This window comes from Procambarus clarkii, chromosome 46 (genome assembly GCF_040958095.1).
Source record: "Procambarus clarkii isolate CNS0578487 chromosome 46, FALCON_Pclarkii_2.0, whole genome shotgun sequence".
NCBI classification, from domain to species: domain Eukaryota; kingdom Metazoa; phylum Arthropoda; class Malacostraca; order Decapoda; family Cambaridae; genus Procambarus; species Procambarus clarkii.
In genome coordinates this window covers 30171272-30198910 of record NC_091195.1, presented here as the reverse complement: position 1 = coordinate 30198910, position 27639 = coordinate 30171272, and the positions used below count along the sequence as shown (strand labels likewise).

The window sequence follows — 27639 nt, the reverse complement described above, 5'->3', positions numbered from 1 at the left end:
CCAAAACAAACCCCTATTCTGTTTAAGAAATTGCTGCTGTAAGCCGAACTAGTGGACAGAACTCCTAAAATGAAAACGAGCAAATGAGCCTAATGTCTCCGCGCCGCTGTGTGCGCAGCTTTCTTTCCCCGGGAGAGGGAAGGGGAAGCCCCAGACCCTTCACGCTGGCTACCTTGTGTTCTTTGGCCGATGTGATTGGCAATGGTAATGTGATTTTGGCTTCTGTTTTCTTGTCCTCCAGCTTTGTGCCTTGTGGTGTGGTTCTGTTTCTGTGGTGGCGAACGAGCCAGGAGTATTTTCACTAATGCCTGGGCTGGATGCGCCTAGGGTCACCTTCCCTAGGGGCGCTCTAAGTACTGCCTTTGGGGTTTGGGGCGGCCTTCCACAAGTCACCTTGGGATATACCTCTGCTTGATCTTTTGCTGCTCAGTGATTGACCGCCCTTTGTGTGCTGGGGTGTTTCTTGCATCCTTGTTTGCCTTTGGGTAGGGGTAGTTTGCACTGGTTGGGGCACGGGGTACTGCACAGCTAATTTTTACCTCTCATAGTGGCTGGCTCTGTTCTGCCTGGGTATGTTGTCCTCTTGCGGGGTTTTTCTGTTTTTGTTTCCTGCCTGGTGGAGGGGGGTTCTGTCCTTGGTTTTGGTTCCCCCTTATTTTTCTTGGTGGTCCCCTGCTAGGCCACCCCCATGAGTGGACACGTCTTGTGGTTCAGCTTTTAGCAGTTTTTTTTTGGTAGACTTGGGTGCCGGTTCACAGTACCCTGTCTGTGCTTCCTTAGCATGTTTCCCCATCTTTCCGTCTGGGAAACCTTGCAGAGTCACTTTGGTCCAATGGATGCAACCTGTGTGTCCCCTCTCATCTTCTGCGAGTTTGTAGGTTTCTTTGTCCCCTTGTCTTAGGGTGACATTCACCGGTTCTGCCTCCATCACGCTGCCTGCTGGTCGGTGAAACTTTTGACCTGGAGTCCTGCGGGTTTTGTTGCTTGTTTGCGACTCTGTACACCCAATCTATTTATGACTCTTCGGGTGCAGGCAGCTCAGGCGTTGCATGCTCGGTTTAGGTTGCTGCAACGTGCTAGGTTGGTTGCTGACCCGGAAGCCCCATGGCTGCCCCGTTTTGGTTATACGAACCTGGATTTAGGGGTGTTGGTCGTTTCGACCTTGGATCAGTTTATGCCTCTTTGTTCTGGTCCTCATCCCCACCCTCCCCTACTTCCAGTTCTGAACCGTCTGTGGGTTTCGGAGTCAGGGCGGGGTTTAGTTAGGTTCGAGACTTCTGTAGTCTCGGGGGATGCCGCTTCTGGGGTGGCGACGGAGGCGTTCGGGCCGGTTCCTCCTGCCGAAGCTTCTGGGTCTGACAGGTGTGCCCTATTCCTTCCTGCATTTACAGCTGCTCCGCCCTTTTCATGTGAGGCCGGGATTTTGAAGGACGACTCACCCTGGGACCTGGGGTGGGGGACTGGCTGCCTTGGGGGTTTTGGGCCCCATTAGACCCCAATTGGGTTTTTGTGCCCTCGAAGCTGGCTTTACTGTTACAAGATGTGGGGTTTTCATCTCCCCCCTCACTGCATTCGAGTTGGTTTGGTGTCGGTCCCTCCCCAGGTTTGGTTCAGTGTCTTTTTAGGTCCATCGGTCCCATCCTTCCGGAGGTTATCGACTAATGCTTCCCTCACTCATGCAGTGCGGGAAGCCTTTGCGGCTTACCTCCTGCCCAACCCGGTTTATGCCTCCATTATGGATCCTTCTTCGTTTCCTCACTGGGTTCATTATGAAGTTTTGGGGTCCTACTGGCTTACAAACTGCCCTGTTTTCTCATGGGATGTGCTTTGGTCTCGGCAGCGAGTGATTCATCTGCCCTGTTGGAGCTGTTCGCGCCATTTTCGAGGGATGTGGTGTTTTTATGCTTCTTGTCTTGCGTGTCGTCAGGTGGTGCTCGCTACCTCCGTAGAATCTGCCTGGGCCCTGGCTCTTTGGTTTTTGTCACCTTTTTGTCCCTCACTGTTTGCGGAGTCTGCGATAGGAGGTACTCCAGTGGAGGATATTTCGGCAAATTCAACTTCAATAGTAAACAGATAAAGTGGGAGCAAACCAAGACTTCACAGAAAATAAGCTGGGAAGAACAGCTAGAAAAAGCAAACCTGAACCAGAGCCTGGAAAAAATAAGCTCAGTAGCACTAGAAATAAGCTCAAACTGCATAGCCCTAAGAAAGAGGAAGAGATGCAGATTGGAACTGGAACGTCGTTCCCTCTATAATCGAAGAAAACAAATCGCGGAACAACTTAAGTCGCAGCCCTATCTCAAGAACGGCAAAGAAGGTTAGGTAGAGAAATAAAAACGATTGAACTAAAGCTACAAGAATCATACAAAACCCAGGAAAGGCAGAGAGAGCAAAGGGCCATCAGTGAAAAAGTGAGAAATCCAAAATATTTTTTCTCCTATGCAATATAAAGATAAAAAAAAAAATCATCTAGTATCAGGCCTCTGCGAATGGGAGATGGAACTTTCATAGATGACAACAAAGAAATGAGCGAAATACTGAGGAATCTGTACGACTGTTTTCAGCGAGTCACTAAAGATTGATAACTTAAATGAATTTTTCATGGATATGATCTTCTTGAGATAACAACAACATCCAATCATATATTAGATGTCACACTATCCTCACCGGATTTTGAAGCCATAGACAGTATGCATAGGCACCAGGCCCCGATTCTTGGAACTATATTTATCAAGAATTGTAAAAAAAAAAAACACTATCGAAGGCCCTTCATATTTTTTGGAGACGAAGCCTAGATACTGGTGTTATCCCTGACATACCCCTGGATAGCGCGCAGGACTCGTAATTCTGTGGCGCAGATTCGATACCCGCACCAGGCAGAAACAAATGAGCAAAGTTCCTTTCACCTTGAATGCCCCTATTACCTAGCAGTAAATATGTACCTGGGAGTCAGCTGTCACGGGCTGCTTCCTGGGGTGGGTGGGTGTGTGTGTGTGGTGTGGATTAAAATAGTAAACAGTTGATTGACAGTTGAGAGGCGGGCCGAAAGAGCAAAGTTCAACCCCCGCATGATACAACTAGGTGATTATAACTAAAAACAGCAGAGATAGCACCACTCCATAAAGGAGGAAATAAGGCAGAGGCAAAAAATTACAGACCGACAGCACTAACACCACACATCATAAAAATCTTTGAGAGTGCTAAGAAGTAAGATCATAAAATACATGGAATCACAGCATCTCCATAACCCCGGACAACAGAGGGTGCTCTTGCCTATCACAGTTGCTGGACCACTATGACATGGCACTAGATGCCATGGAAGACAAACAAAATGCTGATGTTATTTACAGATTTCACAAAAGCCTTTGAAAAAATGTGACCATGGTGTCATGGTCACATGACACCATGGTCACATAAAATGCGTTCCAAAGGAATTGCCGGAAAAATAGGCAGATGGATCTACAATTTCCTGACTAATAGAACCTAATGTGTAATAGTCGACAAAATGAAATCCGGCCCATTGACCGTGAAGAGCTCGTTCCCCCAGGGTACTGTGCTTGCTCCAGTACTTTTTCTCATCCTCATATCGGACATAGACAAGGACACAACCTATAGTAATGTATTGTCCTTTGTAGATGACACTAGGATTTTTGAGAGTAGACAACATAGAGGACATGACAAACCTCCAGACATAAATCGGGTCTTTCTATGGGCTACAGAAAATAATATGGTGTTTAACGAAGATAAGTTCCAGCTCATGCGCTATAGAAGAAATTAAAATATAAAAACGGAAACCACGTACTAAACGCAGTCAAATCATAACATAGAACAAAAAGGCAATGTAAAGGATTTGGGTGTACTCGTGTCAGAAGACCTTACATTTAACGAACACAATAAAGTAGCCGTCACAACTGCAAGAAAAATGACAGGTTGGATAACGAGAACCTTTCACACTAGAGATGCTATACCGATGATGACACTTTTCAAGATGCTAGTGCTTTCCAGAGTTGAATACTGCTACAAAATGACAGCCCCTTTCAAAGCTGAAGAATCTCTCTCTCTGTTTTATTTTTTTTTCTTCCTTCCTTCGCTTGTTCTGGGGGTCACCCATCGGATGCTCAAGGTGTGTGTGTGTGCAGGAACCCCAACTTTGCTGTCCTGGTCTACCCGTTGGGTGTAGTTTCATCAGCTGTTGTCGTTCCTTCCCCCTCTCTCGTGATCACTGGGTTCGGCCTTCAAACCCAGCGATGGCACCAACAAACCCGACATCGGATGACAATTAGCATAATCGGCCTTGGCATCGGCTGCTGCGTCCCCGGCTTCCTCTTCAGGTTTTTCGTGATTCAGTGTCTTGGCGCTTACCCAAGCCCTCGTTCAATGTGTTCACGGACGTGTCTTCTCTTGGCTTGGGCTTTGTGACCAGTGCTCACCAGGGGTTATGGGGTCTGTCCTTTCGTCGGGCCCTCAGCCCGGTGCAGGAGTTTGCAGCGATGTGGATGTCGCTCAGGAGGGTTCGAGTTGCTCATGGATCGACGATCAGGTTCTATTCAGACTGCTTCCCGGTGGTTCATTGCCTGAACCAGGGGGGGGGGGTTCAATGCGGTCCTTGGCTCTATAAGCCTGGTCGCTTCGGGTGACTCGTCTGCTGAGTTCTCAGGGTTTGGCTCTCCTGGCGGTTCATGTTTGGGGGGTGTCCAACGTCCTTGCGGACGTCTTGTCTCAGTTTATTCCCCAGGCCACGGAATGGACAGTCGACGCCGCCTCGTTCAGTTGGCTATGCCGGACGTATGGGCTCCCAGAGGTGTACCTCTTTGCATCATCGTGGTTGAGGCGTCTCCCGTTTTGTGGTGCCCTTCCCAGACTACGAGGTTGTTGGGGTCATCGCCTTTAAGGTAGGACTGGTCGGGATTTGATTTCCTTTACCTCTTTCCCCGTTCCCCTGTTGCTCCTGGTCCTGGCTCGCTTGGAGACTTACCAGGGGAGAGTAGTCCTCCTGGCCCCTTGGTGGCCGGCCCAGCCTTGAATTCAGGCGTTGCTTGCTCGGGGTCCAAACGCAGGAGTCTTTCCGTGGCTCCGCCTCTTCGGTCCGATCGAGATCGGACCGATCGGCCAGGAGATCGGCCAGGTCCGATTCGAGGCTGGTTTGATCTAGAGTTTGTGTCTTGTCTTTTGACTCAAGTCTATCACGTTTTGCATGGTGATCAGGTGACTTTTTTTATGGTGTTCCACCTGCGTGCTTCATCTCGGCGACAGTATGAAGTTTCCTGGCGGTCCTTCCTTTTTCCCTTGTCCTTTCGTAGGGTTACTTCAGTTTCTGATGCGGTGGTGTTGTCCTTTCTCTTGTGGTTGTTTCGGGACTGTCTTCTTATGCTGATTACTGTCACCTCTTATCTTGCGACGCTGGTGGAGCCGCTGCAGCTTGCATTTGGGATTGATGTTACTTCGGCTCCATTCCAGAAGCTGTCTCATGAGTTGTTTCACCTCCGACCTACTCATGCGCTGCCTGTGCTGTCCTGGTCTTTGGATCGGGTGCTCTTTTCTCTCTCCTCGGTTTGTAGTGGCCTCTTTGGTTCGGGATTGTTTCTCTTCCACTCTTTTTTTTTTCCTGTTGGCATTGGTCTCTGGTGATCGGGTCAGCGAGCTTCATGCTCTCCTCTGGCGCAGGGTTTCTGCTCGTTTGGTCCTGGTGGTCGGTTTGTTCGGTTGCAGCTGTCTCCTCCTTTTCTGCTAGAGATTGTGCCTGCTGTTTTCCGGAGGGGGTCCTTGGGCTGTTAATGCTTGGTTGTTCCGCCGGGGGTGCATCATGTGTTGTGTCCGGTTGCAGCTCTCCACTTTTATTTGCGCGCTACGGCTTCTGTGTTCTGGGACGTGTTTTGGGTTGTTCCGGCTTCCCTTCTTCCCTGTTCCAGGGTTCAAGTCTTCCAGGTCGTCTGCAGGGTTCTTCAGTCCAGCCAGCCTGTGGTCTATCCCTATGCCCACGATATTCGTTTCATTGCTGTGCTTGCTGCCATCTTCGGTACTGTATCTTGGGCTGACATTCGGGTGCGGGGTTTTTGGGGAACCAATAGGGTCCTTGCTGCGAGCTTCTTGGTGGTTGTTCCTGGGCCTCGTCGGGCCTGTGTCGCTTTGGGTTGGCAGTTGCCGCCGGTTCTCAACTTTGGGTTGAGGTGCGAGTGCCAACCGCCTCCCGGTTAAGTCCCTCTTGTTTTTGTCTTTGGGCAAGTAGCTCTGGGGAGCCAAAAGGCCTCCTCCCCCCCTCCCCCCCCAGAAAACCAGCATTGAATGTAATGAAATGCTATTTTCTGGGTGAGACCCAGAGGATCCCCGGCATATCTCCATCCCTCCCTCTGGTTGGCATTTTTTCGCATTTTTTGACATTCCAGCCTCAGAACGGGTGTAGATAGCTGGCATGAGGGTCTGGGGCTCCATTTTCCTCCTCCCAGGGAGTGGGGAGCTGCGCACACAGCAGCGCGGTGACGTCAAGCTCGTTTACTCTACTCGTTTTTATTTGGGGAGTTCTGTACACTAGTTCAGCCTGTAGTAGCAATTTCTTAACCAGAATAGGGGTTTGTTTTGGGGAGCTTATCTTTCATAGGTGCCTGTCCCTGTCGATGGCAGACAGAATGCTTCCAACCACACGGGGGTTTCTATAGGCCATTGCTCCTCGTACCTGAGGGGGGCCAGGTTCTGGCTCATGGTCCCTGGTAGGCCTAGAACTCCATTCACATTGATGCCAAAGTCTAATTCAGTATATACATATCCGCCTGGATAGCTCTGGCGAGCCTTCGGGTTTCACCCCAGAAAGTGGCGTTTCATTACATTCAACACTGGCTTTTTATTCTTCTTCTTTGTGCACTTTACTTGCTCATTAAGGGTGTTCTCTTGTGATGCAAATTTTTAGCAACTTCTAGTGATGATAGATATTGAAGTGTGTGTTGGTGAATAATCTTCGTGGTTTTTCAAAGGTCTTTATATGCAGTGTTTCATCCCCTATATACAGTATAGCTAGTACAGTGGGACCTTTGTATTCTTTCTGCTCCCAATTCATCCTTTTTTTAGCATTTGCACGCTGTGTTTATGTTCAGTATTTGTCAGTTTGCTGGGCATTCGCACAAACATGCGTCAGTTTTGCCATAGCTATCGTTCAGTGCACAACCTACTACTGTACTCTTTTCTCTTTGATATTCTTATTGTAAATAAGTCACCATGTCAACTAAGAAAGTTTGTGATAAGAGCCAAGCAAAAAGTAAAATGGTTAGAACCACAATAGAAATAAAGGAAGAACTTGTAGCTAAATGTGAAAGTGATGCCCACAAGTCTGCTTTTGTTACCGAGTTTGGTATACCAAAATAAGTCATTGCCAGGACACAGCCAGTGAAGGACAGAATGACTTATTGTGTGGAAATGCAAGTGAGGATTTTAATGTAAATATTTTCCAGTTTATCACTCTTAGAACTTGAGGGTGTTTAAAGAGAAACAATGTGCAGAAAAGTTAGTTGCAAGTGATGCGGACGGTTAACTGCAAAGTTTGGGCAACCAGGCAATTTTATGTTGAGTAGGTTAATGAAGTGTTTGGTTCCACTGTCAAGGAATACCTCAAGAGGAAGCAATTGCCTCTGAAGGCCCTTCCTGTGATGGACAATGTTCCTGCTCATCCTCCAGGCATGTAGGCCGCATTACTGCCAAGATTCCAACTTCACTACAGTGAAGCCTCCCAACACCACTCCTCTCATCTAGCCGATGGACCAGCAAGTAATTTCTAAATTCAAGCAACTATACACTAAAAGCACTATTCCAAAGGTGCTTTGAAGTGACCACTGATACCCAGTTGACCCTCCATAAATTCTGGAAGAACCACTTCAACATTCTACATTGCCTAAGCCTCACAGACAAAGCCTTGGGGGTAAGTCTCTTACAGGACTATGACCTCTGCCTGGAGGAAATTGTGGACAGATGCTCTAGCAAAAATGAATTTTTAAGGCTTTGACATTGTTGTGGAGGATATTGTGAGTCTGGGCAGGTCATTGGCCTTAGAGGTTAGTGCTGATGACTTGGAGGAGCACAGAGCAGAGCTCACCACAGAAGAACGGTAGGATCCTCGGTGGAATCTCTTCCAAGTGAAGCTTGGCCTCAGGCCAGGCTTGGGAAGTAGTAGAACTGCCAGAACCCCTTCCAGAAGGAGCAGCAAAGCATGGCAGCTAAGGAGTTCTGAAAAAATCCACAAGAGCCGTGATTAGGGTTCAAACCTACGTCCGAGAAGGTCCCAGACGTGCCTTAATCGACTGAGCTACGACATGCTAACCATATCGTGGCAGTCACGATCCTTGTGCATTTGCTCATTTGATGCATCAATCTGTTGATTACTGTGTGTGTAGTGTGAGGAGTTTGCTTCAGAGGATGAGGGTAGAAAGGATGTCCCTAGTTCTCTAATAATAGAAATGGGGGGGAAAAGTGCAAAGTTTTCTTGAAAAATGTCACCCTGACATAGCTGTAACTGTGTTATAAACCAGTTGAATAACAATGCTATGTCTTGCTTTAGAAACATTTTAAAGCACAGGCAAAAGCAATCATCTACCAGAAGTTAAAATGGTAGGGGACTCCCCTGCCAAAGAATAACAGCTCTCTCTCTGCCTCACCACCTCCCATATATGCCATCAACTCTAGTGCCGATAAAGTGTATAGTATGTTAGCATTTATTTCATTATTGCATAAACATTTTTTTTTTTTTTTTTTTTTTAGGTCTGGAATGGATTTATCCAAATTACATTACATGTATTCCTCATGGGAATTTTTTTTTGATATTTGCACTTTTGGCATTTATCCCTACCTTCAGGAACCAATTGCTGAATTCTATGAGATTCAGCTGTACAGTACAACCTCGATTCAACATACTATATGGGACCAACCCCAGTTCGTTGGAGCGTTGGATTCGTTGCAAGAGGTGACCTTCAGGCGTTTGTGTCAGTGTCTTTTTTTTCTTGTACACAATAAAAATGCATTATCATATTACATACTCTACCCATATATTACTTCTCTACTAAAAAATACTGTAATTCATAAATTTACCTTATTGTTGAAGTTATGTCCATCGTGAAGTTGTGAATGCTCTACATTAAATACATGCTGTAGTGCATTACGCCGTTAGCATTGTGTTGATTAAAAGTAGTTCTGCTGTATGTTGAGTACTACAATACAGTTTATGAAAACTATTGTACACTAAAATTAAGGCAACTTTAGTTTTAACACTGTGTACACACTTAAATTTAACACTTGTTCTAACTGTTCACGCCACACACGATGTTTTTAGATGTTTGCATCAGCTTTGCTGGTGCTTGCTGCTGCTGTGGGTTCAGCTGCTGCTGAGCTGGTGCTGGCTGCTGTTGTACCAGTGCTGGGTACAACTGTGCTTGTGCTGGGTACGGCTGTTGTACCAGTGCTGAGTACAACTGTGCTCGTGCTGGGTACGGCTTTTCTCGTGCTGGGTACGGCTGTTCTCGTGCTTGGTACGGCTGTTCTCGTGCTTGGTATGGCTGTTCTCCTGCTGGGTACGGCTGTTCTCGTGCTTGGTATGGCTGTTCTCCTGCTTGGTACGGCTGTTCTTGTGCTTGGTATGGCTGTTCTCGTGCTTGGTATGGCTGTTCTCGTGCTTGGTATGGCTGTTCTCGTGCTGGGTACGGCTGTTCTCGTGCTGGGTACGGCTGTTCTCGTGCTGGGTACGGCTGTTCTCGTGCTGGGTACGGCTGTTCTCATGCTGGGTACGGCTGTTCTCGTGCTGGGTACGGCTGTTCTCGTGCTGGGTACGGCTGTTCTCGTGCTGGGCACGGCTGTTCTCATGCTGGGTACGGCTGTTCTCGTGCTGGGTACGGCTGTTCTCGTGCTGGGTACGGCTGTTCTCGTGCTTGGTATGGCTGTTCTCCTGCTGGGTACGGCTGTTCTCATGCTGGGTACGGCTGTTCTCGTGCTGGTTGATTTTCTGCTACTAGTTCTTGCAAAATATTGCTTCATTTTTGGCATTAATAAGGTACTATAAGTAAGCCCCTGAGACATTTTGTTTTATAACCAAAGAGCTTTAGTAAAAAAATGGTCAATTCCACGATTATTCTTCCACCGGCGGATAAATACTGTACGTCAATCGCAGACAAAGCTAAGGGCACTGGGTGCACACTGTACGAACGCAGACTAAGTCCATACGTACACCCTTCAGTAGGCTGGTGTTTAAGCCTGATCCAGTAACATAAATTTCTCTTAAATATTCGATTTACATCAAATTATATATTTTTGGGTTATATATTTAGTTTAGCAACATTATTACGATAATAAGAGCTATAAAAAATACTTATTTTGGAACTGATTTATTAATTTTATTATTTTGAAGCCGTAGATCGCTGAACTGTGGCGACGAAATCGAACAAAACACTGCCTGGTGTTGTGTTCGATTTCCAGTAACATATATTTCTCTCAAATATTCAATTTATATCAAATTATATATTTTTGGGTTACATATTTAGTTTAGCAACATTATTACGATAATAAGAGCTATAAAAAATACTTACTTTGGAACTGATTTATTAATGTTATTATTTCGAAACCGTAGATCGCTGAACTGTGGCGACGAAATCGAACACAACAACCATGGTGTTGTATGGACAGGGATTAGACTTGTCCACTCGTGCTGGAGTTGTGCTGCCAATAACGTGAATAATTTCTCAAATAGGAGATATCTATCTTATTACAGTATATTTTTGGTTTTATTTAGTTTAGTTTAATTAGGATAATAAAGTGTTATTAAAACACCAGTTTTAGAAATGATTTATTAATGTGAAACGTTCAAAGCCATGGGTCACTGAACTATGACAACACAAACGAAAGTGAGTGAAACCTCACTGTAAAGTGAGGTTTACTGTACAGTATTCCCTTATCTGTCCACCCTCACTCGTCTTGTTTCATCACAGAAAATGTATATAAGAAGATTTCAACATATTAGCTAGCTATTCATGCTTCAGCCTTTAAATTAATTTACAAAGATACGTGTGCCACAAATCGGTGAACAAAAATCATTGAAACTCAGTCGTTCACTTGTGTGGACGACTCTGGCTGGTGTTTGGTTAATATGCGTCACTTCTTGTGGACCATTCTGGCTGGTGTTTGGTTCATATGATTCATTTGTTGTGTGGTCCACTTGTGTGATCCAACTTGTCATATGAAGGAATTAATAATTGTAATCTGTGATAGAATGTGAAGGTTTTCCACCACTCTGTGAACTCTGTCTCGACGTTGTAAGTAAATCCGAACATCCCCCGCTTTGGCGAACCATTGTTCGTCGAACCGGGTGAGTAAATCCGGCCTGAAAAAAGTGCGAACTAGCCGGAGATTCGTTGAATCGGGGTACGTTGAATCAAGGTTGTACTGTACTTCAAATTAGCATTATGTGCTCTTTACCTCATTAAGTACCAGATAATTAAAAAAACTCATAATGCATAGGTTGTATGCAATTACTTGCATACAGTAGGTGGTTACCTAATTTACCTGGGTCTGTAAGGAGCAAGACTGGTATTTAGGACCTCAGGATTTTATTGATTACTGGTGTGTTTGGACTCTGCAACCTCCTATTTACTTCTGAAGCTGTGAGTGATGGTGGCCTGTGTTTATTACTCCTGTTGTGTAACAAATTTTTATTCAACTTTGAAGAGGGATAATTTAGTTTAAAAGTAGCAAATGGTAAAGTTAGATACAGGGGTTATCTTGAGTTGATTTCGGGGCTTTGTTTTTAGTGTCCCCGCGGCCCGGTCCACGACCAGGCCTCCACCCCCAGGAAGCAGCCCGTGACAGCTGACTAACACCCAGGTACCTATTTTACTGCTAGGTAACAGGGGCATAGGGTGAAAGAAACTCTGCCCATCGTTTCTCGCTGGCGCCCGGGATCGAACCCGGGACCACAGGATCACAAGTCCAGTGTGCTGTCCGCTCGGCCGACCAGCTCCCATAATTTTTAAATGATCGGATGTTGCTGCTACACATACTGACAGCTGTGGGGTTCCCAAGCCCCTACACACTGGGCACCCAGTTCTCCCGACCCACAAAGTAACTGGGTCCCGAAGTGGAGCATTTCCAGTTCCCTGCCGTCTCTAGGCCAGGGCAACTGCAGGGTCTCCAACCCTCGGAGCATTTCCGGTCCTCCCCTCTTGAGAGGTACCGTAGGGTCTCCTAACCCTCAACTTTTGGGCTCTTCCAGACTTCAGAAACAGTGCAACTCAACACTCGACCACTCCCCAGGATGCAACCCACAACAGTTGACTGACTCCCGGTACCTACTTAATGCTAGGTTAACATGGGCAATGGGTTTAAGGAGACCTGCCCGTTTGTCTCGCCCTGCCCGGGACTCGAACCCAGGACCTCTCGGTTGTGAGCCGAGCGCGCTGACCACTGCGCCACAGGTTACCCTGTGGTACCTCGGTTTATAAATTTAACCCGTTCCTGGAGACGGTTTGTAACCCGAAGATTTGTAAACCGAAGAGAGTTTCCCCATAAATAATGGGAAATGAATTAATCCGTTCTTGACCCAAAAAATTAACTTCAAAGTAATTTTTATACCCAATTCATTCAAATCTTCACTACAAAAGTATGTAAAAGAGATCACCTTTACTGATGACTCCTGTTAACGTATGGAAGATGAAGAGGAAGGGGGGAGGTGTTATTGTTTGGAAGGGGAGTCCCCTTCCATTATAACATCAGGCAATGAGGACTTCTCTGGGGTGCACTCTGGCACATTTTGCCTGCTTACCACTAAGACCTGCTTCTAGCTCACTGAATGATTTTTTGTTTTTCTTGATTGTTTTTCCCTTCTTTGTAACACTTATCTGTAATGAGACATCACATTGTTATTAATAAGATCAATGCAACGGCCTGCTAAAGCTTTATCTAGGCGATTCTTTTCAGCAAAACTTTGCAGTTCTTCCCATACTGCACATATTTTCTTAATTAATGAGGAAGGGACATCCTCTACTGCCTCCTCCTCCCCTGAATATTAGTTATACTGCCTAGCTAGTTCAAAAACACGTGTGCCATTTTCATGTTTACGAATGATCTCTTGTTTTTCCCCTATGGTCATTCTTACATGTGTTTTCTTGTCTTGAACCTTACCACTGGCTTTCTTGGGACCCATGGCGAGATATATAATAACTTTTATGTTCAAATAGCCAAAAATTCCCCCAAAAATGTAAATCCTTGCGAGGAATTCAGGCGGGAGGCACTGGGAGACTGAGGCGTGATTGCCATGCCACCACATGCTGGTCGGCCATACGCGTATCGACAAATTTGTATCCCGAGGCAAAGTTCATAACCCATTTCAAATTTTCCGAAGAAATCGGGCTCGTAACCCAAAGAGTTCGTAAAGAAGGGCATTCGTAAACCGAGGTATCACTGTACTTTGAATTTTCATATGCTATGTAATTTGAAAAATGTATGATTTTTTGTTGTATATAATTTCTAATTGTTAAATGTGTAGTGAAAAGTTATAATATATATACAATTTAAGCTAAAGTGTATACATTAATGCCTTTTGACAAATGTGTGTGATGGGAGAATATTTTGAGGGATGGTTATAAATGATAAAGAACAAATAGGGTTAAAAACACACTTTAGAATGTGTGTAGTGTTAGTGAAAAACCAGAGACAGGATAGGTAGATTTGTTGGAAATTAGCAATGTTTACTTTCCTTGTGATGGTTCCGTGAATCGACGTCCCCGCAGCCCAGTCTTTGACCAGGCCTCCTGGCTGGTGGTCTGGTCAACCAGACTGTTATGCTATGAACAAGTTAAAGGAAAAGGCTCATGCTGCTGATGGAATAACTTCAGGTACATTGTTTAGTGGACAAAATGTCGAATGCGTGTCAGATTTCATAGCAGGAGGGCGAGGTGCCAGATGATTGTACCAAGGATATGGTTCCTATATACTGTGTAAAGAGCAGTAGGGAAGAATGTGGGAAAAAGGGAGTTCGTTTGTGTATATCTTGGGGGCAAAGTGTGTGCAAATTGTGTTGACAGGATGCAGGATGAGTTCAGGAATGGGAGGGGTTTTGCAAATCAGATTTTTACTGTGAAAGTTGATGGTACTTGCTCCGGGTAGGCTCTAAAATGTCCAGTGTCTTGTGTGTTGGATTTTGCCCCATGGTACTGGTGTACGGGTTTACCTGAAAGGGTATTTCATTATGCTAAAGGCATTATTTTTGCATTTAAATACATAACAAAGGTGATTTGCTTTCTATAGAACTGGATAATGTTTGCAACTTGCAGAAGTATGGTGGGGGTGCAAGGAAGTTGGCAAGAGGCAGATGAAAGTGGGGGGGGGGGAGAAGGACGAGGTTAGCGAGAGGGGGAAGGAGGTGGTTGCATTATATTATATATATAATAATATATAGTTTGACATTATGTGATTAAAGTTTAATTAAATTATATTGGTGTTGGAATAACAATAGTCACGTTATGTTTGCCTCTCCTACAGTTTTTAGTTTGAGTATAATGTATGCTTTGTTAACTTCAGGTTTGTAAGCTAGAAGAAAGCATACAAGAAATTCAGATTTTGCTTCATGGCGTTGAGGAAGAGAGGGGCAGCTTGTCTACTTGCCTGCAAACTGAAAAGAAAAGAAGTGAAGAGTTAAGTGAAAGAGTCCACCAACTGGAGATGCAGATGAAGGAGAAGGAAGTAGTACAACAGTTCCTAGAGAAGGAGATCACCTCACGTGAGGCAGAGGTGAGGATATTATGTTGTTTTACTTTTTAAAATAATATTTCTTATGAATCTGTTTCCATGCATTAATTTTTTACTTAGTCGTATTATTAAGTATAAACATTGAGTGATAGAGTTTAACTTTGGGTTGTGTGTTCACTGGGAACGCCCGGCTTGCCTTGCGGTGCGATGTGAGTGGCCTGCTGTGCATGCCAAAGTGTTAAGGAGATCACGTCACGAGGCAGGGGTGAGAATACTGTATTATGGCAGTTTTACTTTTTAAAGCATAAAATGTGTGTGATTGTGTGTGCATACAGTTAGGCTTTGAAATAAGCGTTTAGCCTGTAAAGAAGGGATCAAATTGCTAACTCTCACAGTATAGAGGGAATACATAATAATTTATAAAATAAAGGAAATGCAGAGAACCTATATGGTATGTATAGACAATAAAACACCTAAATTATTGGGACTGTCTCAAAGCTCTTGAAATGTACTTTCTGGAAAGGAGATGAGCAAGGTACCTATCGTGGCTACTTTAGGGATCTGGGGATCAATGGTCCTGCGGCCTTGTTGGTATCAAATAATGTGTATCTTGAGGATTTCGGGGCTTAGTGTCCCCGCGGCCCAGTCCTCGACCAGGCTTCCACCCCCAGGAAGCAGTCTGTAGCAGCTGTCTAATTTCCAGGTACCTATTTACTGCTAGGTAACAGGGGCATCAGGGTGAAAGAAACATTTTGCCCATTTGTCTCCACCTCCACCGGGGATCAAACCCGGAACCTCAGGACTACGAATCCGAAGCACTGTCCACCCAGCTGTCAGTACATGGAAGATATTGGAAGGCCAGGTCCCAAATTTGCATAGTAGGATATCAACACGTTGGAACAAAAGATGTGGAAGGAAATGTAGAATAGAACCAATTATGAGTAGAGGTTCCATAGGCACAATCGGAGAGCACTGTCCAAATGTCAGAGGTCCACGGCTGTCCAATACCCCTCTCAGCAAGCATTAGAAATACAGTACAGTGTATTGCCAGAACAAAGTTGAATGTCATCATGAAGCATTGGGTTAACTTCTTGCAAGTGCTGAACCAAACTGATTGTAGTGCATACATGAACCTGTGGGCTGCTCCAGCAACAGGCTATTGGACCAAGTTACCACAAGTGAAGCCTGGCCCCAGGCCGGGCTCGGGAAAATAGGACAATTCCCAGAACCCACTCCGGTATGCTCCAGTGTCCTGAGAAAAAAGCATCAGAAGGTTTTTAATGAGTTAGCTTCCATGGGTGGAAGCAGAGTGGACATCATTTCAGATTCGTAGTTCTGAGGTTCCGGGTTCGATCCCCGGTTGAGATGGAAACAAATGGAAAGAGTTTCTTTCACCCTGATGGCGGCTGCTTCCTGGGGGTGTAACAAAAAGGAGGCCTGCTCGAGGACTGGGCCACGGTGACGCTAAGCCCCAAAATCATCTCGAGATAACCTCAAGATGCTGAGGATAAATTCTCCCGCTATTATATTATAGTGTTTTGTGAACAGATATTGATGTTATACTCGGGCAATTAAACTATTTCTTGGAATTAAAGTGCAATTTCTAGAATACTTAAAGGACGAGTGACTTCGTTATTTGCGAGATTTGAAGTAGACTGTTTCGCCTCTTTGCCACCGACCCCTTTGGAAGAAGAGGGGACAAAGCCTCTTTCCTCCACAACTGCTGGCACTACTGTACTCCCACCATTACTGTTGCACGTTCCTGATTGCTGGGACTACTGTACTCCCACCATTACTGTTGCACGTTCCTGATTGCTGGGACTACTGTACTCCCACCATTACTGTTGCACGTTCCTGATTGCTGGGACTACTGTGCTCCCACCATTACTGTTGCACGTTCCTGATTGCTGGGACTACTGTGCTCCCACCATTACTGTTGCACGTTCCTGATTGCTGGGACTACTGTGCTCCCACCATTACTGTTGCACGTTCCTGATTGCTGGGACTACTGTGCTCCCACCATTACTGTTGCACGTTCCTGATTGCTGGGACTACTGTGCTCCCACCATTACTGTTGCACGTTCCTGATTGCTGGGACTACTGTGCTCCCACCATTACTGTTGCACGTTCCTGATTGCTGGGACTACTGTGCTCCCACCATTACTGTTGCACGTTCCTGATTGCTGGGACTACTGTGCTCCCACCATTACTGTTGCACGTTCCTGATTGCTGGGACTACTGTGCTCCCACCATTACTGTTGCACGTTCCTGATTGCTGGGACTACTGTACTCCCACCATTACTGTTGCACGTTCCTGATTGCTGGGACTACTGTGCTCCCACCATTACTGTTGCACTTTCCTGACTGCTGGGACTACTGTGCTCCCACCATTACTGTTGCACTTTCCTGACTGCTGGCACTACTGTGCTCCCACCATTACTGTTGCACTTTCCTGACGGCTGGGACTACTGTTCTCCCACAATAACTGTTAAACTTTCCTGATTGCTGGGACTACTGTACTCCCACAATAACTGTTACACTTTCCTGATTGCTGGGACTACTGTACTCCCACCATTACTGTTGTTATGTACTTCTACAGCTTTCTTAGCAGATGATGAGTCACAATAACATGGCTGAAGATGGAGAGATAATGACATTTTTGTCTGTTCTGGACCATTATCAAGTTGATTGTGATGGGACAAAGGAAGGTACGAGCAATAACCCTCTGTCCCATCACAATCGACTTGATAATGGTCCAGGACGGATCGGAACATCATAGCCTCTCCATCTTATGCTGTGTGGTTTGGTCATCATTTTTTTTTCTCTCCAATGTTTCAATATTGATGTTCTAGCTAAACTCGGTCTTACTCCAGCTCATTCAATTGATTTGCCACTGGATATATAATGTAACTGTTTTACCCACCCACAAATGTACAAACCTAAACAACTGACTTAACCTATTGAGACTCGTGCAAAGAAATACCAATACCTTATTTGTGTTTTTATATTTTCTAATGGATTGCATTTTTAATCTGTGATGCACCGCGTTTATTGTGACATTCTGATTGTGCGCCGAAAATCAAGTGTTTGCAAAGAAAAAATAAAACTTGTAAAATGTTAGATTCCCTTCCCTAAACATGTGCATGTAAGAAAAAAAAAATCTGGCTGTGGAGACATGAGAAAATGGGGTCTGACGTCGTCGCAGGCTGTTCGCCCATGAGTGAAGCTTCCAGAGGCGATCGTGCAGGCGTTTAAAGCCTCACGAGTTGCCACCAATATATTAACATTTATATTTTCTATGTATTTTCAATGCTTTATAATTAGTTTTTTATCATATATGATGGACATTTGTGTCCTTTACAATATGTATACAGTAGAACATTCATATGTTACATGGAACTGTGATACATGTCAGTAATGTGTCCACAACAAGTGTTCATTGGTGCAATATTACCTGTTCAATATTCAATAAATTTACATTATATATATCTTGAGGTTATCTTGAGATGATTTCGGGGCTTTAGTGTCCCCGCGGCCCGGTCCTCGACCAGGCCTCCACTCCTAGGAAGCAGGCCCGTGACAGCTGACTAACACCCAGGTACCTATTTTACTGCTAGGTAACAGGGGCATAGGGTGAAAGAAACTCTGCCCATTGTTTCTCGCCGGCGCCTGGGATCGAACCCAGGACCACAGGATCACAAGTCCAGTGTGCTGTATATATACACTGCTGTATATGTGCTGTGCTGTATATATAATGTGTATATATACACATTCACACTACAGTCACTGTATTACACACTCAGTACTTCGGAAGGGTGTGATAACCAAAGCAGCAGCCCATGGTATAAAGCGTGACATCGTACTGGATGCACCAGGTACAAACGGATTTCGCTTCCTATTTCTTCATTGTGTGTGCATGCGAATAATGCCCTCACGTACACCCTTGACTTTAGTACCTGTAGGTGGTATGTAGCCAAGCTTGTAAAGATCTAGGAAAAGCTCAATGACAATTCTGGCCTGGTATCACTCATATCTTCACCTGTATATGGGAAAGTGGGTGCAACATCAGAATCATCAAATTATGTTTCGTGTGTTACAAAATTATCACAGTCCTCCCTCGCGAATTCACCCGTGCTCCTTGTATTGGCACCACAACCACTGGCAATAAACTCCACCATGGAAGCCACTAACACTCTGTTCATTTTTGCTACTTGTATCAGATGCATCATCACTGAACCCGGAAAACGATTCATCTATATTATCACCTATAAAAATTGGAGATGACACGGGTGGGCATGGGTGGTGCTCAGCTACTACTGGATACGCTTGCTGTATCATCCTCATTGGTGCTGTATCACTTGTATCCGACACTTGTGTTAGATCCTTATTGTACCTAGCTTCATCAATGTTATGACTCTTACGTTCAAACAATAAGGTCTGAATTTTACTGACAGAGCGATCTTTCACCAATGCATCGGACAGGGGTTGGGAGCCAGAGGCTTGTGCGCCACCCATGGTTGCTCACTCAGAACTGAGCCAGCCAGCAGCCCTAGGGCATTCTAGGAATTTTTTCCAATATGGCTGCCTTTCACTGGAAGTCCCAGGAGTCCATTTCATACCCAATCAACCGCTCGCGCATTTTGAATAATTAAAAATCTTAAATTGATTTTTTCCCAGCCTGTGCTTTTTGCGAAACGAGTTTTCTGGGCCAGTGCAGTCCAATGTTTAATGGATAGGTAAATTCCATTAATAATATGATGCATTGTGAGAGAGGATGGGTTGCATGCTTACCATATAATGTTTCCTAATTGCAGCTAGTGGCTTACCTGTCAATATGTGTAGGGAACAAAATCTTGCTCTACGGACTAGGGCTCGTAGCTGTTGTGCCGTGTTATTTTAAATCTTTAATGTTCTCTTCTTATGTTGGTTCTTGAAACAAAGGATGAATTTTCCAACATTATAATGCATTCCACTAGTTGACCTCGCACACTATTCTGTTTGCATTTCTGACTTCTACTTGTGCCCCGTTGTCTGCGTAGTCCTCGTTTAAAAAAAAAAAAAAGTGTCTTTCCCCATCATAATTTTTCCTTCCATTTTCTGTGGAGAGCCCCTTCGGCTCCCTGGAGCTATATCGGGCTGATGTGTATATATTAGACCGTGGCAACAGTCAATCGAAGGAGTTCTAGGCCTACCGGGGACCAGAGCCAGAACCTGGCCCCCCTCAAGAGAGGCACGAGGAGCAATGGCCTAAACACCCCTGTGTAAATGGAAGCAGTCTTTGTCTGCCATCTACCAGGTCTGGCACCCAGAAAGGTAGGAATTCCAAAACAAACTACTACTGATCACATAATTTGTAAAACGAAAGCTGGACTAGCAACAGAACTCCCCGATCAAAACCAAGGAAACAAGTATGACGTCACCTCAAACTCCACCCATCCGTCTGTGCAACCCCCCCCCCCCCCCTCCCTCCCTGGGAGGGGGGGGGGGAGTCCCAGACCTCCACACTGGCAACTCTGCTCAGTTCAAAGGCTGTTGTGATGGTGAACGGCCGATCGCTCTGGCTCCATTCTTTGCGCAGTGCTGCAGTGCAGGTGTGTGAGCCAGATGTAACACTGGGCACTGTACTGGGGCTGCATGCACCTAGGGCTAGTGTCCATAGATGCCCCGTAAGTACTGCCTTTGCAGCTTCAGGGTTATCTTCCATAAGCCATTCAGGAGCAGCCACCTCCGTGTGGTTGTCACTCCTCGGTGATTGTCCGCCCTTGGGGGTTCATCTGGAGTGGTTCTTACTCTGTTTGCCTCTGGGTAGGAGGTAGTTTTGTCGCTGGCTGGGGCGCGAGGTACTGTGCAGCTGTCTGACATATGCATAGCGACTGGTTCTGTTCACCTGAAGACGTTGTGCTTTTGCGGGTTTTTTCATTTGTTTTTTGTTTTTTGTTTTGCCTGGTGGGGGTCTGCCAGGTGTGGTGGTATAACCACTTGTAGGTTTATGGTGGCATGACCACTTGTAGGTTTATGGTGGCATGACCACTTGTAGGTTTATGGTGGCCCTCCACTAGGTCCCCGTGCTTGCACATGTCACAGGGGTTCAGCTTTTAGATTGTTTGCTTGGTAGCTCTGGGATAACCGGTTAGCATTACCTCGCCTGGGCTTCCCTTAGCAGTCAGCCTAAGGGCCCTGGAAACCCCCCATTGGGGCTCAGTGGTTCAATGACGGAGACCTCCGAGTACCACCTTGCCTTTTGAGAGTTTGAAGGTTGCTCTGTCCCCCTGTCTCAGGGTGACGCTCACCATCTGTCTCCGCCTTGCTGCCTGTTGGGGTCAGTGACACCTATGACCTGGAATCCTGTGAGTGGTGTTTTTTGCTGGTACTCCAACTCACCCAGTCCACTGAGACTGATATTAGGGCGCAGGCAGCTTTAGTGTTTCCAGATGCCGTGCAGCTGCCCCACTTAATTGTACCAGTAGTGAGACTCGGGCGGCTTCGGGGATTGTCCCTTCCAGATCGGTTGCAGAGGCATTCGAGCCTGGTACTCCTGCCAGAGCTTTTGGGCCATGCCAGCGGGCCCCCTTCATCTCTGCTTTTTCACCAAAGGCAGAGGGTTTGGAGGACGGCTTAACCCCGGGTCCTGACGTGGAGAATTCCGGGGCTGGGAAGGAGTCGACTTGGGGAGGCCTGAGCCCCACTTGTCCCGGCTTGGGTGTTTTGTACCCTCGGTGCGGGGGGCTTCTTGTTACAGGGGGGGGGGGGGTGTGTTCCTATCCCCCTCCCTGTACGATTTTGTTATGAGTTTGACTCCTCCCCGGGTTCGGTTCCAAGTTCCCTTGGGTTCTTCGGTTCCCTCCTTCCTGGAGGTTTTTGGCTTCCCGCATCCCACCGTGGAAGGTGTGGGAGGCCCCTTGCGGCTTACCTCCTGCGAGACCTGGATTATGCCTCGATAAGGAAACCTTTTTGAGTATTGCTCCTCTTTTCCTTATTGGGTGTGTTTCAAATCGCCGGAGTCATCCTGGCTGGCAGACTGCCTTTTTCTTTGTTGGGGGCTTGGCATTCGTCCTGTCAGACTGTGCACTTGAATGGTGAGATTTGCCTACGGTCGTTAACGTTTTCCTGGGGTGCGAGTTGGAGCACCGGCACCACCTCTGGAGCCATCGATGCAGCTCTGAGCATTGGCTGGGCTCTCGTAGGGGTCGTCGGCCCTTTCACGGGTTGCCCTGTTGATGGGGAGATAGGGGGAAGGCTCGCTTTCTTTGCTCTCGCCTGGTCCCACGATTCTTGGGCATTTCGGGTCGTTTCCTCTGGCCTGCGGTGGTGTTAGGTCGCTCCACCTCCTTCGGGGTGGATCGGGACTGGCAGAGCAGGCCTCTTCTGTGCTCTGTCAGGTCATCCGAGAGTGGGTTCGCTTGGGTGTGGTAGAAACGACAACGTCCTTCAGGTGGGTTTCCCGCCTGTTTTCAGTTCTGAAGCGGAACTATGCGGATCTGCGATTCATACTGGACTTGTCTAGTCTGAATCCCTGGGTCTTTTGCCCCTCCTTTTGGATGACCACTCTGTCTCGGATCCAGCTGCTTTTGGCACCAGGTGCCTGGATGGGGTCTCTGGACCTCTGGGAGGCATATTGGCACATCCCGATTCCTCCGAGGTTCAGGGACTGGCTCGGTTTTGTAGTGGGGCGACAAGCTTACCACTTTCATTGCCTTCCATTCGGCTTGAATCTTGCACCTTGAGTGTTCACACTCCTTACCCGGGTTATGGTCATGGCGAGCAGACCCTTACCTGGATCTGCTCGCTAGGGATATGGTTCTTTCCCAGCTCGCCAGGTTCGGGTTCTTATTGAACTGGAAGAAGTCCCATTTGGTTCCCTCTTAGGTTTGGACTTTGCTGGATCTTGTGTGGGACTCTTGGACCGCTTCCTTGTCTCTCCCTCCTGTGACGCTGTTGTGGCTGCGGTTCCACCTCTGGCTGTTTTTGGAGGGCACCCGGGTCACTTGTCGGTTGTTTGAGCAACTGTGTGGGAGCCTGAACTTCGCCGTGCTGGTCTACCCATCGGGTTAGATCTGGCTTCAGCAGATACTCTGGTTTCTTCGGGGTTGTCCCTTCCGTCGCTCTCGCAATCAAGGGGTTTGGATCCTGGGAGCCTTGCGTCGGCTGCTGCATCGCCGGCTTCCTCTGTGGATTTTTCGGGATTCTGTGCAGTGGCGCCTCCCAGAGCCCTCGCTCGATGTGTTCACGGATACCTCGTTTCTCGGCTGGGGTTTTGTGACAAATGCTCACCAAGCTGGCCAGGGTCGGTGGGATCCGTCCTTCCGTCGAGCTCACAGCATGGCGCAGGAGTTTGTGGTGGTGTGGCATTCGCTTCAAAGGATTCAGGTCGCTCCAGGAGCAATGATCCGGCTCCATTTGGGCTGCTCCCTGGTGGTTCATTGGCTGAACTGCGGGGGGGTGGGGGGGGGTTCGATGCAGTCCTTGGGTCTTTGGGGCTAGTCGCTTCAGGTGACTTGTCTGCTGAGTTCTCGGGATTTGGCTCTGCTGGCAGTCCTTGTTCAGGGGGAGTCAAACGTCCTGGCAGATGGCCTGTCTCAGTTCATTCCCCTTACTGCGGAATGGACAGTCCATGCCGACTCATTCAGTTGTCTCTACCGGACGTATGGGCGCCCAGAGGTGGACCTCTTCGCAGCGACGTGGTCGAGGCGTCTTCCAGTTTATGTGGCACCCTTCCCAGACTGCGAGGCCGGGTGGGTCGATGCCTTTCGGCTGGACTGGTCGAGGTGGACTTACCTGTACCTCTTCCCTCCGGTCCGGTTGTTGCTCCGGATCCTGGCTCGGTTGGAGACTTACCAGGGGAGAGTAGTCCTGTTGGCTCCTTGGTGGCCGACCCAGTCTTGGTTTCAGGCGCTTCTTGCTCGATGTCCGAACCCGAGGGTCTTCACGCGGCTCTTTCTCTTTCAGATCGGTCCGGTCCGGTACGTGGCTGGTTCGATCTTTTCCTTCACTCATCGCATCTGGTCTTTTTGATGCGGGTGTATCACCACTTGTATGGTGATCAGGTGGCTTTGTTGGTGTCTCGCCTGTGAGTTTCGTCTAGACGGCAGTATGAAATTTCCTGGCGGTCCTTTCTGCAATTTTTGTCTCTTCGTAGGTTGTCTTCGGTTTCTGATCGGGTTGTTTTGTCCTTTCTCTTGGTTTTTCAGGACCGTCACCTTATGCCAAATACTGTCGCCTCGTATCGTGTAGCACTGGCGGAGCCGCTGCAGCTTGTATACCTGGCGGATGTCACTTTTGCTCCATTTCGCAAGCTTTCTCGGGCGTTGTTTCACCTCTGGCCTGCTCATGCGCCGCCCGAGCCGTCTTTGTCGTTGGACCAGGTCATTGCGCAGACGGATGCACGCCGTTTGTGGTGACATCATATTTGTTTCCTTAGTTTTGATTGGAGAGTTCTGTTGCTAGTTCGGCTCTCGGTTTGCAAATTATGTGATCAGTAGTAGTTTGTTTTGGAATTCCTACCTTTCTGGGTGCCAGACCTGGTAGATGGTAGACAAAGACTGCTTCCAATTACACGGGGGGGTGTCTTTAGGCCGTTGCTCCTCGTGCCTCTCTTGAGGGGGCCAGGTTCTTGCTCTGCTTCCCGGTAGGCCTAGAACTCCTTCGATTGACTGTTGCCACGGACAATATTTGGGAGCCGGTTGTCCGAGCGGACAGCACGCTGAACTTGTGATCCTGTGGTCCTGGGTTCGATCTCAGGTGCCGGCGAGAAACAATGGGCAGAGTTTTTCACCCTATGCCCCTGTTACCTAGCAGTAAAATAGGTACCTGGGTGTTAGTCAGCTGTCACGGGCTGCTTCCTGGGGGTGGAGGCCTGATCGAGGACCGGGTCGCGGGGACACTAAAAGTCCCAAAATCATCTCAAGGTAGCTCAAGATAGACGGTCTAATATATACACATCAGCCCGGTATAGCTCCAGGGAGCCTCCGGGTCTCGCCCAGAAAATGACATTTTATTACATTCAATGCTGGTTTTTATGTAATAATCATGTCTCCTTTGGTCTCTGATTATTTAGCAGACGATTATGTAAATTAATTTTTTTTTTCTGTTCATGACAAGCTGCACTGAAATTTTCATGAGGTATTTGAGTCAGAACACTTATTTTAGTAATTATAACTTATTTAAGCTTCTTAATTTTTGTCTGAAATGGTTTAATTAATGTAGATAATTAAATCTATCCTAGACCATTCATATTTTTTTCGACACCATTCATACCCTTTTAGTCGTGGATTCCATTCCACTTGATAACCTTTGTATCACATGTATTACAAAGGTACCCTGCATGCACTCACATCTTCCCAATTACACTGCATTTCATTCCAGAAAGTAATGCTAAATATGCATGCCTTTGGTATGGACGCAGAGGCCCAGACATGTGACCAGCTAAGTTGCCGCAGAAGATCACACAACGGTCTGTGCTAATGCCTTTCCTTCTTTGTCTTTCCTGGTGACTCTAGTTCAGTTACATGTCGTAGGCTAATTCAAAGAATATTTTTAAATAAATTACTTTTTTTTTTTTTTAGGTATCGGAGTCATCGGCGAAAGTTAAAGAGCTGGAGTGTGATCTGGAAACTGCTCGTCAGGTTGCTTTGGACTTGCAGCAAGAAGCGGAAGTCCAGCTCAACAAAGTTCTCACGCTCAAAGCATCAATTAGTGCAAAGGATTTTGATATTGATGCCAAAGGAGAGCTAATTGCTACGCTTCAGGAAGAGGTTTGGAAGTTATAATTCATAGTTATTTAATGTAGGTGGTAGATTGAATTGGTATGGAATTTGATTTAAAGGAAAAGTAGAGGCACAGGCCAAATTATAAAAATTCCGTAGTATGTTTCCAAAAATCTAGAAAATCTTGTTTTAGACATTATCTTCCATCTAGCTAGTTAAATATGGAGGATAACAAATAACATATGAGAATCACGTTGGAAATACTGTAGTCAAATATAGGTGAGAGAACTCCTTCAATTATGTGGCAGTTTTGCTCGGTCTACAGGCTGAAATATTGCCAGTTGGTAACAAAAAATCATAAATCTGATTTTCAATGAAATACAATGCCCCCTCGAATCAACTTGATTATTTTAGACCAACCCCAGTTTGTTGCAGCGAGGGATTCGTAGAAACCGGAGATTGCTTCTGGAGGCCCATATATGTGAACAAAAACCAGAAAATGTCAAAATTAAAGTGAACCATAGAATTTGATTTTAAATGTGCTCAATGGCTTTCCCAAACACCCTAACTCTTTCTTCTAATATTGCGCCCGTTTACGAAAATCACCAAAAACGTGATGGGAGCCATATTAACCCTTAGACCGCACGATACATATATAGAGATGATTTCAGTAACAAAACCGGTACCACGCAATACATTAATAGCTGTTTTTGTGTCTAGCGCTGTAATTTAAAAGCCCTGCGTGGGATAGGGGCAGCTATAGTGCAGCCACGACCTATAGTTAGAGCCGGTCGGCCGAGCGGACAGCACACTGGACTTGTGATCCTGTGGTCCTGGGTTCGATCCCAGGCGCCGGCGAGAAACAATGGGCAGAGTTTCTTTCACCCTATGCCCCTGTTACCTAGCTGTAAAATAGGTACCTGGGTGTTAGTCAGCTGTCACGGGCTGCTTCCTGGGGGTGGAGGCCTGGTCGAGGACCGGGCCGCGGGGACACTAAAAAGCCCCGAAATCATCTCAAGATAACCTCAAGATAGTTGGCAGAAGCCACCTAGAAAGAAAAATTGTGGTCAACATTACTGTGTGTGAGAGCCTCAGTAGTGAGCGAGCCACCAAGGCTGATGCACGCAGCATGAGCGCATAGCAGTGCTGTGCGCATTTTGTGCGCCTCAAAATGTCAAAAACATCACAGCAATCACAGCATCACCTCAAAATATCAATATATATGTACATGCTATTATTTAGCGATGATAGTATTACTGAAGACCCTTGACAGTGATAAAATTGACCAGGATTCTGATCATAGCAGGATTATGGTGATATTTAGCGCTGTGCTCCATTAATGGAGGGAGGAATAAGGCTGTGGGAGGGAGGGTGGTGGCGTCGTCTTCTGTGTGGCCAACTTTTACTGACAGCACTCACCATACCAGATTAGTGGTTTGCTATGGTGAACACAAATGTTGATACTTATATATAACATGTGTATGGAGTGTAATAACAGCAATAGGAGTAGGTTGGGAGCCTCCATTTTGGTGAGGGAGGTGCATCGTCTGCACGACTTGCAATGTTTGCTGGTGGCCACTATGGTCTTTGGGCACCATACCAGCTTATTTGTACAGGTATGGTGAATAAAACATGTAGATACTTATATATAATGTGTGTATATAGTGTAATAACAACCATAAACAGTATTGTTGGAAGAGAGATTAGTGCGTCTGGCCATGAGGGCGGCCGCCACCAGCTGACTTTGTGTAAAGGTAGATCTTATTGCATTTACTCACCATACATGCTTAGATGTATAGTTATGGTGAACAAAACATGTAGATACTTATTTTTAACGTCTGTGTATAATGAATAAAAGCAAAAACAGTAAGGTGGGAGGAGTATGTTGGTGAGTGAGGAGGTGAGCGAGGGAGTGGTGGCGAGTGGCTGGTGAGTGACGGCCACTCTTCGCTGCTTTTCGACTCTCAATACCAACTTAGTGCTTCGTTATGGTGAACAAAATATTCAGATATGTATATATAACATGTGTATATAGTGTAATAATAGCAAAACTACAGGGGTACCTCAGTTTAAGAGTTTAATCCGTTCCTGGAGACGGCTCGTATTCCGAAGCTAATTTCCCCATAAGAAATAATGTTAAATGAATTAATCCATTCCTGACTACCCCAAAAACCCCACATCAAACGAAATTTTTATACCTAATTCATCTAAATAAACCTACAAAACTATG

At 46.3% G+C, this 27639-nt stretch overlaps 1 protein-coding gene across 1 annotated transcript in view; it reads left to right on the top strand.

Moving 5' to 3' along the window:
- The window catches only part of LOC123770547 (hyaluronan mediated motility receptor), a 188038-nt gene that overhangs the window by 80616 nt on the left and 79783 nt on the right, over positions 1 to 27639 (top strand). The window contains exons 11-12 of the mRNA XM_045762557.2: positions 14539 to 14748; positions 25269 to 25457. Of these exons, the coding sequence (XP_045618513.2) occupies positions 14539 to 14748; positions 25269 to 25457 (399 nt within the window). The remainder of the gene's footprint in view (positions 1 to 14538; positions 14749 to 25268; positions 25458 to 27639) is intronic.